This window comes from Martes martes (assembly GCF_963455335.1).
Source record: "Martes martes genome assembly, chromosome: 3".
In the NCBI taxonomy this organism is placed as follows: Eukaryota; Metazoa; Chordata; class Mammalia; order Carnivora; family Mustelidae; genus Martes; species Martes martes.
In genome coordinates this window covers 131,423,542-131,438,168 of record NC_137890.1, presented here as the reverse complement: position 1 = coordinate 131,438,168, position 14,627 = coordinate 131,423,542, and the positions used below count along the sequence as shown (strand labels likewise).

Here is a 14,627-nt window from a genome sequence, read left to right as displayed (position 1 = left end):
ATCATCAGAATGCTCAAAGGAAAAAATGTTTACTCCAGTTAATAACACGCCTTGTCTCCCCCACTTCCCAAAGCTTACCCCTTGAACTTGGGAGGCATCTGTAGCAAGCCTTGTTGTTAGTGCCCCAGGACTATTTCGGAGGTCATCAAACCAGCCAATGTCTTGCCCTAACATTGCTCTGAAACCATATTTACGTAGCCTTTTTGTAAGGAGTTCTCCAGATTTAGCAAAAGCATATCCCTGAAACATAAAGGAGTCTTTAGTGATATTTTAACATTAAAAGGGAGGAAACAGCTAAATCACTTACTAAAAAATAAAATTCCTTACCTGCAGAAACTGAGTGCAAAGGGATACACAGCCCACTACCACAAATAGCAGGCACACACCATTGATCTGTGACCTTTGTTCTTCTTTATCAGGAAGTGAAAAAGTCTTCATAAGATAGTAAGCAAAAATATTACTTTATTATTACAAACAAGAGCAAAAGAAATAAAACGCGTTTAAAATAAATTTCTCTTAAGCATTGAGTTAAGAGAACATACTAGTAATTAAACCAAAGTTAGCTATGAGCATGTCTACTTTAATTCCCGTGGGAAAAAAAACTTGGCAAATGAAAACCAACAGCAATAATTTGCAGAATTTTGGTCTGATTTCTTAGTCCGATGTAGGCAATTGTGTTGGCTTGTCACTGATACAGATGAAAAACATGATTCAATATCTCAAATCCTTTATGTAATAAGGCAAAGAAAAAAAGGAAGGAAGGATGGAAAGAGAGAAGGAAGGAAGGAAGGGAAGAAAGGAGGGAAGATTAGAATGTTATCTGGAACAAAGAGTGTTATCATGATTTCTGTCCTTCTCAAATAGTAGAAGCAATAAAGATGATTTTCCCACTCAGGTACCATACATATATGTATGTATATATATAGACATATATATGTATATGTATGTATACCAACATATACCTATGAATCATAGCATCATTAAAGTAACTAGCTATCAAGGCATTAACTGGAACTAGTTTTCTATCCATCTGAGGTTGTCCTTTCTAAATCAGGAGAAGTTGAAAACATCCTCCCACCCCACCCACCAAAAAAACACTCTGGAAGTTGTGAATGGGGTGTTTTGAGTGTATAATTAGGAGCAGACTATACTTTATGAGCGTACTCTGAACTTGCAGACGTATGCTCAAGCAAATGATTGGGGACTCAGCTGTTGGAATAAGACAAGCAGAGAACAGCTGCATATTCTAATGACATTGCTCTATATGGAAATGGATTTCAGGTACAACAAAACTTCCTAACTTGAGCTAAGTGAGGGAACTCTGAGTTCAGAAAAAGTATGCACTGGACAGCCTTATTTATTGTTCTAAGTTAATTTAAGTAACCAGAACAATCCTAACAAGCAGTTGCTCAAAAGAAACCATTTATTCAATAAATAGGTATTGAGTGCCTGCCACATACCAGATAAATCTCTTGAAAACAATGTATACCACTCCATTAACAAATCCTTTTTTGTAAAGCAAAGTAACCTATTCAAATCATCACAAATTCCAAAGTGGAGGGAGGGGTTCTAGATGAAAGATTTACTGTTTCTAGGGTCTTCATGGTTCTTAATACTGGTGGAAGTGGGATCAGAAGATTCCATGGTCATTCTTCCCAGCACAGAATAACTCATATGTTTACAGAGTTTACTAATTTAGGGATTTAAAGACCTGTTTCATTTTGTTTTAAAAATCACTATACAGGGGCGCCTGGGTGGCTCAGTGAATTAAAGCCTCTGCCTTCAGCTCAGGTCATGATCCCAGGGTCCTGGGATCGAGCCCCGCATCGGGCTCTCTGCTCGGCCGGGAGCCTGCTTCCTCTCCTCTCTCTCTCTACCTGCCTCTCTGCCTACTTGTGATCTCTGTCAAATACATAAATAAAATCTTTTTTAAAAAATCAGTATACAAATCCTCCAAACCCCAAACTGTGATTCCACAATTCCCATTGCTCCCTCATGTGACCTATTATAATCATGGACTATAGGACCGTAGAAGTGCACATTAGTCAGCTTAACTCTTATTTTATAGATGGAAAACTAGAGCCCAAGATATCAAACCTTCTATCCAAGTTCATTTAGCTAGTGGTTATCAGATAAGGAAATGTCCATTTTTCTGATTCCAGTGCTTTTCTTCCTGGCAGGCTCTCTTGGCTCCATTACTCATCTTCTCAGTATCAAACAAGTATTTGGCTAATATTAGATCCACACGACTGTCCAGTTCAAGATTGGGCATCTGTCTATCCATAACCTTTTTCACAAAATTCTACCCCATGAGTCCTTTGTATATTCTTGTTGAAATGCAACCCAAAAGGCCACCTATCCATAGGTTCCCCTATGATACATTTGCCATTTTTGTCATAATAAGTTTGTTTAAGGAGAAAAGAAACATTCACTAAACTCTCGATATTTACCAGATGCCAAATGTGTTACTTAGCCTACTTTAACTTAAATGAAGATTTCCTTAAGTTAGGCTTCTTAAAACAACCCAGTAAGGTAGATTTTCTTGCCCTTCATTCCAGATGAGGAAACTAAGACTCATCAAGGAAAAGCCACTTGTTCAAATGCTCACAGAGAATACAGAACAGAGATCCAGGGCTGGCTGGCTCCAAAGTTCATGTTTTCTCCCAGCAGGCTACATCCACATTGCTCTGCTCGGAACACTTGTACACTTTCCAAGTCAACTAGACCCATGGAAAGTGAATCAGATAAATTATGATTTATGTGTGCATCGATGCCTCGCTCGATTAACAACCAGGCTCCTCGGTGTCCAATCATTCGCTGGGTCTACATTCCAAACTGTGGTCTCAATACACCAAATGTGAATATTGTGCCCTTTAGGTATGTCAGGATGAAAATAGCGTAATTACAAACAGACTATTATCTGACTCATGATTATACCCTGTGAGATGAAAGTATCATGAATCTGCTGATGAATATGTGGTAATTATGCTAAGAGACAAACAGAAATGATCTTCTGTATCAGAGAGGGAAAATAGTACTTCGTTTAACATCATTCGCTTAGCAAATATAACCCTGTGAGAACATTAACCGTGAGCAGACTTTGGATTTCGCCAACTAGATCCTGTTACTCTGGTATTGCAGCCCTTAAGCTAAAGGCTTAAGCTGAGTTTTTCCTAGGATTTCTGGTTGTGACCCGAAGAATCACAGAGACTATTCTCACTACCAACAATGCGGGGGATGTTCTAGGAGAGCAGGGGTTAAAAATTTGAAAAATCAAAATTTTTCTAACTTGGCCACTTCATAGACTAATAGGGCTGGAAGGTATCTTAGAAACCATTTTTGTCAATCCTTCCTTTTATCGTTGACCAACCCAGGGCCCAAAGAAATGGCATGGTACGACCCCAGGGCATATGGTGCTTGAAAAGCATCTAGAAGACCTAGTTTCAGAAGAAAAGATCGCCTGGTTGGGAATCCAGCACTCTTTCCACAACAGTTCATATAAGGGTTTGGGTAAGGCTAAGTGAATGTATCCTTTGCCCTGTTTTTCTAAGAAAGTGATGATCAGGAAAGAAGATAGTATCCCAGATTTATTTTTTTTATTTTTTTAAAGATTTTATTTATTTATTTGACAGAGATCACAAGTAGGCAGAGAGGCAGGCAGAGAGAGAAAGGGGGAAGCAGGCTCCCCGCTGAGCAGAGAGCCCGATGCGGGGCTCAATCCCAGGACCCTGAGATCATGACCTGAGCCGAAGGCAGAGGCTCAACCCACTGAGCCACCCAGGGACCCACCAGATTTATTTTTAAAAGCAAACATCTAGAACTTAGTTGGGTCTTTACAGAATTCAATCCTATCCACCACCCTTTCTACATCTATCTCATCACTGCTCAGTGAGATGCATTTCCAGAGCCTTTCCCTACTAGAATGTCAGCGTAATGAGAGCAAGGAGGGGCTTTGGTTTTCTTGTTCTTCCCTCTATCCTCAATCCCAGCAACAATGTCTGTCTGACAAACAATAAGTGGCTCATAAATATTTGCTGAATTATGGGTAGATTTCTGTGTTTAACATCTGTCTTCCTCATAGACTAGAAACTCTATTAGAGAAGCCAGCGTGATGGAATGTAATCCCAAATCCCTAGCACAGTGTCTATGGGAGACAACCAACAAACATCTGTTGAGTAAGTAAAAGAACATTTCCATTATATTTAGGATATTGTACTTACCAGAAAGTAAGGAATATAAGTTAATTATTTAAAAGATTGTCATCATAAAGGCTTTCATACAACCAGAAATTCAATTTACCAGGGTTGAAGGGCCCAGTTGCCAATTTCCTACCTCTCCGAAATTACCATGATTTCCTCACTTACCACAAGGAGACAGTATGGAAATTAAAGCAGCGGCTGGGGACCTCCTGACACAATTGACTTCATTTTGTTTGTAGACTATCCAAGTCTTTCCATATGATTTGTGCCCGTGGGGACATTTTTCTGGTCAGGACCTCTTCCAGAGAGGCCACCAAAGAAAGAGAAGTAGAAGGGAAACTAACGCTCAGGACTCTTGGCAAGCTCTGACAGTCCAGTGTGCCGGCTTCAGCCTAGGCTTCGGAAAAGCTCAGTTCTAGTCCTGGCCCTACCATCTAATGCCTGTTTCACTATGAACAAATTAATAAAGTTATCTAGATTCTAGGTTTTTCTTCTTGTTAACCTAATGGGATCTGTGTATGTGGGTAAATTTCAACTAAAAAACTTGGCAGCATTTCAATAACTAATTTTACAAGGAGAGTTTTATTAGAACCTGGCTCTCCAGTCACGTTGGATTCGAATCCCAGATCCATTATTTGCTATCCGAAGTTCTGTATACCTTGGTTCGCTTTTTTTGTAAAACAGGAACAATAAGAATATCCACCTGAGGTGGTTACTAGGAAAATTTAGTGACCTGTTATATATAAAGTGCTTAGATAGTGTCAATTCATGCTTATAGTTATTATTTTTTATTGTAGCAATGAAGTCAGATGGAGACTATCAAAATGCCTAGGAAGTGAAAAATTGAAATAAGCTTTTTCTTTATCCATGCCTTGTTTTACTTCTCTCTTCCTTTTCCTGTTTCCTCCCCCACCTGCCATTTCAATGGTGCAATCAGCAGAGCAGACAATTCTACAACGTGCACTCACACCTGCTTTTATAAGCCAACTTTGCACCTCAGCTGTTTCAGCAAGATCAAAACGACCCTAAAATCCTTCTGTATTATTCAACGAACCTGCTTTGCATTCTGATTTTGTTTGCATCTAGGGAAATTGCCCTCTCCTAACACTACATTCGCAGCCACAGTGCAACTTTTTACAGACACGATGACTGGATGAGTATCCTGCCAGCCCAAATGACAGTGCCTAGCTTCATCTTCTTATCGTCTGTGTATGGAGACTCGGGGCACTTTGAATCCTTTAGGGATGAGGAAAAGAAAGCTAAATCCATTAAAATACAGAGCCAACCTATCAAAAATGACAATATCCGCTGATGGAAAAACAAAAAAATATTAGAAGACTAAAGCTAATCCATCTGTTCACTTACCCCAAGAATCTGGCTGAATAAAAAGGCATAGAGTGGTGTGACCGACCCATTGACAGCAGCCCCCACGGCCCCTACCAGCATGTAGGGCCACTCTGGAGCATTGAATTTTAGAATCCTCCTAACCGGGGCAGGTTCAATTTCTTCTTCCATAGGAATGTCCTTGTCCTTGAGGGGAAAAAAGGTTACATTAGTCACTCAAGGTACACGCAGATATTTTTGCATGTGTTCTTTTCTTATACAGCAGACCCTCTGGTATTCACAGATTTAAAAGTCATGGTTTGATTGGTTATGAGTGACCTCTATGTTCTATGAGATGCTCTGATTCATTGTTTTGTAAGAATTGGTTTTGAATTGCTTGAGACCATGCTGTGACTTGGAAGGGGCGCACTGGTTGGGTATTCAACTGAAGGCGAACTTGTGGTTTTCATTTTGCAATTACATATTTATTTATCTATTTATTTAGATAATAAATAAATTATTAGGTAATAAATAAATAAATTAGGTATTTATTTATCTATTATTTATTTCATTTCACAATTATATATTTATTACCTCCAGGGGAGTAATAAATATGTTGGATCTTTGAAAAAAGTAACCCCTCCAATTTATAAAATTTTTTGGGCTATGGTGCTGTTTACATAATTGAGGACTTATAAAAATTTCGAGGTGAATCCTTCATAAATGGTAAAGTTCTCCAGTCTAGTAACTGACTAAAGTGCTAGGGCAGGGCAGTGTATCTGAAACAAGGCAAAGTAATTATTAAAATGTATTAAATGGTGTCAACGGTTACAATTGACATGCTTTCTATAAGATTTCCCTTAATTAGTGCCCAGAAGTAAATGGTAATACAAAAAAAAAAAAAGAAAGAAAGAAAGAAAATGGTAATCCATTCAGGATTTCTAAATTCTACATATTCATTGCGAGGCGTGAAAACTGTTTTAATATTTCCCTATTCTGATCTCTTTAGTTGTTGTCACTGAAGTGTCAGAGCTAACAAATTTTTGTCCTCTTGAAAGTAAATATTATACTCAGAATCCCATCATTTTTATTATCATTTTTCCTCGCTATAGATATTACTCAGTGCATGATTTGTAGGACTAATCAATCATTTGTTAAATTTATTACTGACTTCACTTAAGAAAGGATTTTAGGTGGCTTGTATAGATTTGCATTGTTTTTTTTTTTTACTCTTTCTATTAAAATATACAAAAATACAACAAACTGACTACAAAACTATTAATTAGTGTTCTGTTTCATTAATACATGATAATTTACCATTTAGGTAGTTGGAAGTCAGGAACAGGCAACAGCAAGGAAATTCAAATACTCTTCTTTTGCTTCCAAAGTCAAAGACCACATTACCTATTTAGTTTAAATAAAACCTTGTGTCATGTTATGTCATTATCACTGCAAGCCAACTAGGGTGGAAGACAGCTTGGCAGGTGATGGATTTCTTATTGCGTCCATTGCAAATTCTCTCCTGGCCTGCGCTCAACATTTGCACTTGTCACTATACATTCATGCAGCAAATCCTTCTGTTCAATAATTTCATCTCTGACAACCTATTAACTCTATAAATCAGTTCCAGGGAGGAAGAAGAGGGACTAGAAAAGCATGAGTAGAACAAGTATAGAAAGAACAAGGTTCTTGGATGAGCCCAGTGTAGCCACCTATGGAATATATTTAGCTCTCTGGGTCTCAGTTACCTCATCCTCAAAATGAGAGAGTTGGATTAAGTTGTTAGGGGAAGACAACTCTCTAAGGGTGTCTTGTGTTTCTTCACATCTTATGCAGTTGTGCTGACTACTTCTATCCAGACTATTTTTTCAAGGACATTTGCATAGCAAATAGCCTTGGAGGACAGATGATATCTCCAACCCAAGGAAAGAGCAGATGTGTTTACTGGGCATTATAAAACAATCAAGCTCCTCCAGCTCAGGATTCCCCCCCTGTAACATCTCCCCTTCGTTTGCTGGTTGTCAACTGGCTCTCTTTAAATCTGGGGTTTGGGCTGGGGAACCAGTGCAAATGATAAACTCCGGATACTATTCTTGCAGTGAGTAATAAAGTTTTTTGTCTCTGGCTCAGGACCCTTGCATATTCTGCCAGCACCCATGAAATTGTGTCAGGCTAACTTGGAAGCTTGCAATCGAACAAAATGTAGACCCTTTAACATTTTAGACAGTGGTTAGTGTCCAGACGAGGATGCTTGCTGGACTTATGGTGGGTCAATGATTAAAAATACAGATTCCTGGGTCCCCATCACCAGAAATTCGAATTTAGTAAGCCTGAGTATGAATCTGTGTTTTAAAAATACTCCCCAGGTAATTCTAACAATAAAGCCCAGTCTGCGAGATTCCCACCAGTATGTAATCTCCAAGACTCCTTCTGGAGCAGAATGCCCAGGATTCCATGATTATAGACTTGGGAAGTATTAGCTGTGCTGTACATCCAGGCACATCAAACTCCGACATTTCCCGGAACCAGGGTCCTATGAGACAGCCCACTCACAGCCCAACATGACAGAAATTTCCCTGGCTTTCTGATTCTTGAAGGTATCCCTAACCCTAAGCAACAATACCTGAGACATGTAAAAATAATACAAAGTGATTTTTTTCCAGTAGTTATTATTCCAAGATAAACTAACAGGAGACAAAATTTAATTGATTTGAATAATTATCTTTTATCCTCCTTCACTAGATATTGGACTTTATGGGAAACTGTCCCCTGACCCACCCCCAAAAAGATGCACCATCAAGCCTGAATGATGCAAAAACTAGAAAACCTGCCCCTGGGTAACTGACTTCTGATTGACTTATATGATAAAGCTTAAAAAAATAGTAAGAGAATTTTAAAAAAAAAGAATAGTGTAAAAATAGAAGAACACAAAATATAAAGTCATTGTGTATAGATTTTTTCCTTTGATTTTTGCAAAGCTAAAGACAAATTTAGTCTTCTAAAAAAGCTAAAGATGATTTATTCATCTTTCCTGCATCTATGGCAAAGCAGTAACTCACAGAAAGAGATGAAATTATAAAAGTTGATAGGTTTCCTTTATTGTAGCAAGGTCAAGTTGCACCATGCATATGTGTTTATCGCATGTAAAGAAGTATCCTGCTAGCAACTCCAGTGCAGGGAGAGGGATGGTGGCTCTTGTTCATCTATGCATCCATAACACAATCCTTGGCACACAGCAGATGTACGATCAACATTCATTGGATGAAAGAATGAATGAAACTTTTATGTCCATGGTGCATACATGCAATGAAACATTTATTTTTAAAAAAACACTGAGCTCTCCTACTATGCAGATGGTTCAGTGGTGGATATTCCTTCCTTCCACCTCCTCTTATAGGTCAGGTGAAAATATAACTTCCTACTTAAATCTTATGTGCTACTTTCTATACATTGTTATGCTGGTTTCTATGTGCCAATCCATCCGGACCTCCTGCCTCAATAATGACTTTAAGATTTGATGATAAGAAATGATAACTATGACAAAGGAGCAGAGGTTCTCCCAACAGACACATACTGAAAGTCATTTGTTAAATGGCCTGTCTCTGTCCTCTTACGGAATGCTTAAACCCTATCTTCTAAGTTGGCTGTGATGGGTTTCAAATGTGTGACCTTGACTTGAACTCCTATAGATTCTACTTCATTAGTTTCCCTGAGAGACATACCTCGATATCAAAGACTGGCACCTCTGGTCTGTAGGTTCCCCCTAATCCTCCATTTAATTTTATCAGCATCATAGCTAAGATCTGACTCCAGTTATGGGAGCCCAAAGCACAGCTTGGAGAGTGGGAAGAAACGGGCTGCAGTCTTAGCTCTGTTACCAGCTAACTAGGAGACCTTGGTCTCAAGTAACCCCACTTAGTGTCTGGAAATACAAGCTTCTCTTGCAACTGTCTCTTCTAAATGCCCAGAGTCAAAACTCTAAGAGACCACAAGGTGGAGATAATTCCTTTATGTAAGTAAACTTTTTGCATTGCAACATAAGATAGAACACTTCCCAGTCAACAGATAAGGTTAGGACTCCTCCATAAAATGAGAAAAAGAAAGGATTTTACCAGTATTGGGCTTTCTGGAATTCAGTTAACTTTTAAAATGCTTTAAAATCTACTTGGGATTAGAATATCCCACATATTTAAAAAAGTATTACTTGAGATTAAAAATTCCATAAATTAAATGGTATTTATTCCACTGTTTCTTTTTAAAAAATTGGTGGGGGCACCTGGGTGGCTCTGTTGGTTAAATGTCCGACTCTTGATTTTGGCTCAGGTCATGAAATCAGGGTCCTGGGATCGAGCCCTGCATGGGTCTTTGCATTCAACATGGAGTCTGCTTGAGGATTCTCTTTCCCTCTCTCTCTACCCCTCTCTGCCCTAAATAAATAAATAAAATCTTTTTAAAAATGTGTTAATTTAAATCTAAAAACCTAAAATTTAAATCTAAAAAACTCTAATATCATTACCATACAAATGAGTACATTAATATAAGCATAAGATCTTATTTTCTCAGAGCTTCAGCAAGATCACGGTGGCTTCCCTTTTCCCCCTTCTTCCTTCTCTCTTCACTGGAGAGAGAATATAAAGTGGCATCTTCTAAACATGACATTGATTTACATTCAATTGAGTTTATTATTCCATTCTAATTTACAACACTGAGAAGTAGACTGTTATATAGAGCATTTTTACTTCTCTAAAACTGGTCTGTATATTTGATTTAGGTTTCCTCTTATTTAAATGATTCCTTTCTAAGTTTCCTCCATATCATGAGAACCCTGTGGCAATTTGATCTCCAGATCTCCAGGAATCTGTCTCTGTAGCTGTGCGGGGCCACCTGCCAGTTTCAACAGCAAGAGCAGAACCAGATTTTCTTCTCCTTCCTCCTCCCTCCTTCCCTCCTTCCTTCTTGCCTTCCCTCCTTCCTTCCTTTCTCTCTTGCTTTTGTTGTCAAATAGTTACAGAAACTAGAAAAACAAACCATAATGCAAAATTCAAATATGATTGGTACTCTTACATTTGAAATCTCAATGTAGTGTTTGTTTCTTTGTCCCGTGGAACTTTACTAGACTACTTATATAAGGCATCTTGTCGTCGTTAACGGCAGCACCATGCAAATAAATGAAATACCTATCTCTAGATCTAGAAAAAGAGTTGAGTCCTTAATAGTAAGATGCAGTAAACAACCATGTTTGCTAAATGTGTTTTTTCTCTCTGCTGCGCCTGAGGAAAAGTGTTTCTCTAAGAAATTTGTTTAAACCAACTCTATTGGATATTGAGACATCTATGTATTCATTCCTAATGATTAGAACCAAGAAAGCCTTGATAAGCCTTCTGTCATAGTCATAACATCATAAGGAAGACTGTACTTTATTCCACATTTGTCACTGTGAACAAAGGTTTATAATTATTTCCAAAACAGATTCTCATTTTAAATTTTTTAAAGACAGTTTGAGATGACATCATGCATAATGGATGTGCTTGTAATTGAAATATTCCCTGACTTACTTGCTTTGATAAATCTTGTGGTTTCAGCTTTACTGAACTGTAGAAATTCAATTTTTCATCCTAGTTTTAGAATCTCCTGATATCCTAATAGGGCATTGGCCTAAGTGCCCAGGGGGATACAAACACAAATAATATATAGTCACTAATTTTAAGAAGCTGTAATTAAGTAAAGGAATAAGACCCCAAATGAGACTCAATAAGAAAACTGTCATGAAAAGGTTCAAATGAAGAGTTAGTGGGGGGTTGAAAGTGAGACTCTCAATGGGAGAATGAAGTGCAGACATTAGGAAAGGCTTTGGGGAGGGGGATGATGGGCACCTGCTGTGAAGGTAAGATGCCCAAGACAGCTTTGAGGACCTGCATCCTTAGGGAGAAATATTGCTGTGTCTGTTGATTCCTCTCCTATTTCTTTCAATTTTGGGTGTTGTTTTGAACTATATTAACATTAATAGTGTTAATTTTAGATGTATCCTAAAAAAGTTATGGTAGAACTACGAGAGGTAAACAACTGTCCATAAAATGTAATTAGTCTCTGTTCATTCAAAAATTGCGATACCTTGTATAAGGGCTAACGTTCTCATATACCTTCAGGGAATAAGCACTTCTGCCAAGGTTGTTATAATTTAAGAAGGAGATTTAAAAATTTGAGAAAAATTGTTTTTCAAGTATTCTTAAAAACTTTTAAAATTATACATATATGATCAAATAATCTAAACACATGTAATTTGTCTGTGTCTGTTTCAATGGTTCATCTGAAAACTATCGATTAACCGTTATAGTCCAGTTTCAGTTACCAGACGTCCTTACAGTAATTAATTACTCTGCATTTCTTTTAATACATTGTGTAGAATTTAGAGTTTTCATCACGTCCTCATGGGTTCTCCCATTTAATCTGACTTAGTGAACATTACTGGATCTGTGCCTTGAAAACTCATATTCTCAGGTTTAAAGGTCATGCAGTAGTCCCCAGGAAAGACTGCCTCTGCTCCCCAGAGTGACTGGTGCCTGACCTTTCTGTCTTCTTCGTAAGTAGACTTGTGATCTACAACAGCTAATGGAGGTTCGTGCACCAGGTAAGAAAGCTGAGACTTGGAGCGTTCTCGGATGGAAGCTCTGCAAATAAACAGAAATATGAAAGAGTCCATAGGTTATGGGCAAGTTGGAACAGGACTTAATTACGTCACAGGAGTCAAATAAACAGAAAAGTTTGCAGGTAACATTGCAACCAGGCTTCCTTGTTAGATTTCGCAGAACTCTTCCTGCAGTGTAGCTGTTTAAATTTGACCCTGACCTAGACTCTGATTCAGAGGGTGCTCAAGGAGGGAGGGAGAGAAGGAGAGGAAAGCTGCCCCACCCGTCTACCAACAAAAAGTCCAAGATTCAAATCCATTTGGAATCCATGTGGTCAGCTGATTGCTACCATGGCAACAGACCAGCCCCTTTACCTTCCTTTTGGTTGTGCGTTGTAGTTTTGGAAACCTCTTTCTCTCTCTAGTTACACCTAGTGTTTACTCTAGTATAAGGCCACCTGGATACAAATGAGCTAGTAGGAGGAAAGTGGGGCCCCTACTGAGATTTTCTTCTCCTTCTTCTTTTTAAAGATTTTATTTGCTTATTTGGCAGGGGGTGGGGGATGTGGAGAGAGCACAAGCAGGGGGAGCAGCAGAGGGAGAAGGAGAAAGTGATAGAGGCAAGCTGAAGATGAGCGGAGGTCGTCACATTATCAAAACACCTCATCTGCAGTCAGAAGGCGTAAAGAGAGAGCCAGAGCCGAGGAGCGAGATGGACCCACCCACAAATCCCTCTCCCTCGTTTGTATCCAAGTGAAGTTAGACGAAGACCAACGGGTCAGGTGGCGCTTGCCTTATTATACCTGCTCAACCAGGCCCCTGAGGAAGCACCAACACATCCCTTCTTCCTCTGCTTCCTTCCCACATCCTGTTAGTGGCACCGCCACCCTCTTAGTCACCCAGGTTCAGCGGGGGTGTGTGTCTTGAGTCCTTCCTCTTCCTTGCTCTTGCACATTCACACTCTTGCCAAATCTCATAATGATTGGGCCTGAACCCACTCCTCACCCCACCTCCCTGCTATCAAACTGCCGTCTGGGACACCTCAACCGCCTCCCGCCCGGCCTGAGACTCTCCAGCGATAGAGTCGCTTCTTTGACTTGACTAAGGTCAAGAAGTCTTCAGCATGCACGAGGAATGGGCATGTGTCAGCCGGACAGAGCAGAGTGCGTGGTCGGGCTGAGGTGTAAGGTCATGGGCCTAGAGAGACGCTCAGAGCATTGGAAGCCACGGTAGAGTGTATGGAAAAGGAAACATGGCTGACGTCCTCCCAGTTATGAGCATGGCAAAACACATCCTTGTCCCTTCCGATTTCTACTACCTGACTCTTATATTCCTTAAGTCTCTCTTTCTTTCCCTATCCGGCAGACCTTTCCACCTCTCTAGCATAGGCTGTCCCACGGAAACCCTGGGCCCACCTGCCAGCTCCCTCTGGTCCACCATAAACACCAGAGTTAGAACTCTACCACACGCCTGGGTGGCTCCATCAGTTACGTGTCTGCCTTCAGCTCAGGTTATGATCCCAGGGATGGATCCTGGGATGGAGCCCCACATTGGGCTCCCTGCTCGGCAGGGAGCCTGCGTCTCCCTCTTCCTCTGCTGCTCTCTCTGCTTGTGCTCTCTCTCTCTCTCTCTCTCTCTCAGTGTCAAATAAATAAATAATGTCTTTTAAAAAAAAAGAAACTGACCATGTGGGCCAGTCCTCTTCTCAGAAGCTGTGTACTACTTCTCTCCTCAAATAAAAACAGCTAATTTGGGGACTAAATAACTCTCCCACGTTCTCTCTCTCTTTCATCATTATTATTCAGGAAATTAGTTACTCTTATCCATTAAATTGTTCTTGAACCTAAAATATATTACTAAAGAGAGACTGAGCTGTCAGAAAGACCAAAGCCAAGGAAATAAGATATAAATTAACATTTAATTTAGTCATCTTTTAGCAAAAAAAAATCTGTCAGCATACACAATGAGATATTTTTAACAGACCTTCTTACTCAAACTTATAAATCTTTCTCTGCAGGAGGTTAATAGCTACTTTCTGGGTGTAGATTGTATTTCTGGATTTCTCATCCTAGTCACCAAAAATGTATAATTTGTGAGAATTAATAGCCATATAGGAAATATTTATATTAAAAATGGTTATTTGGTCCTGATAATAAACTGTAAGTAAACTATTTAGAACAAATAGAATTTTATTCATCTGAAAAGTTAAGAAAATATTTATTTTCAGGTCTCCTGGGTGGCTCAGTGGGTTAAAGCCTCTGCCTTAGGCTCAGGTCATGATCTCAGGGTCCTGGGATCGAGCCCTGCTTTGGGCTCTCTGCTCAGCAGGGAGCCTGCTTCCCTTCCTCTCTCTGCCTGCCTCTCTGCCTACTTGTGATCTCTGTCTGTCAAATGAATAAATTAAAAAAAAAAAAAGAAAATATTTATTTCTTGTTGACATGACCATGAATATATCAATCACTTCCTCTTTGCAACCTTTA

The 14,627-nt window shown here is 39.3% G+C and overlaps 1 protein-coding gene across 6 annotated transcripts in view; it reads right to left on the bottom strand.

Moving 5' to 3' along the window:
- Window positions 1–14,627, bottom strand: part of ABCB11 (ATP binding cassette subfamily B member 11) — a 108,379-nt gene that overhangs the window by 20,339 nt on the left and 73,413 nt on the right. For all 6 annotated transcript variants that reach the window (XR_013966602.1, XM_080799657.1, XM_080799660.1 and 3 more), the window contains 4 exons: window positions 12,088–12,190; window positions 5,565–5,729; window positions 328–432; window positions 79–240 (listed from right to left, as the gene is read on the bottom strand). Coding sequence is in view for 5 of the 6 variants with exons in the window: in XM_080799657.1 (XP_080655783.1) it covers window positions 79–240; window positions 328–432; window positions 5,565–5,729; window positions 12,088–12,190 (535 nt within the window). In the remaining variant the exon portion in view is untranslated. The remainder of the gene's footprint in view (window positions 1–78; window positions 241–327; window positions 433–5,564; window positions 5,730–12,087; window positions 12,191–14,627) is intronic.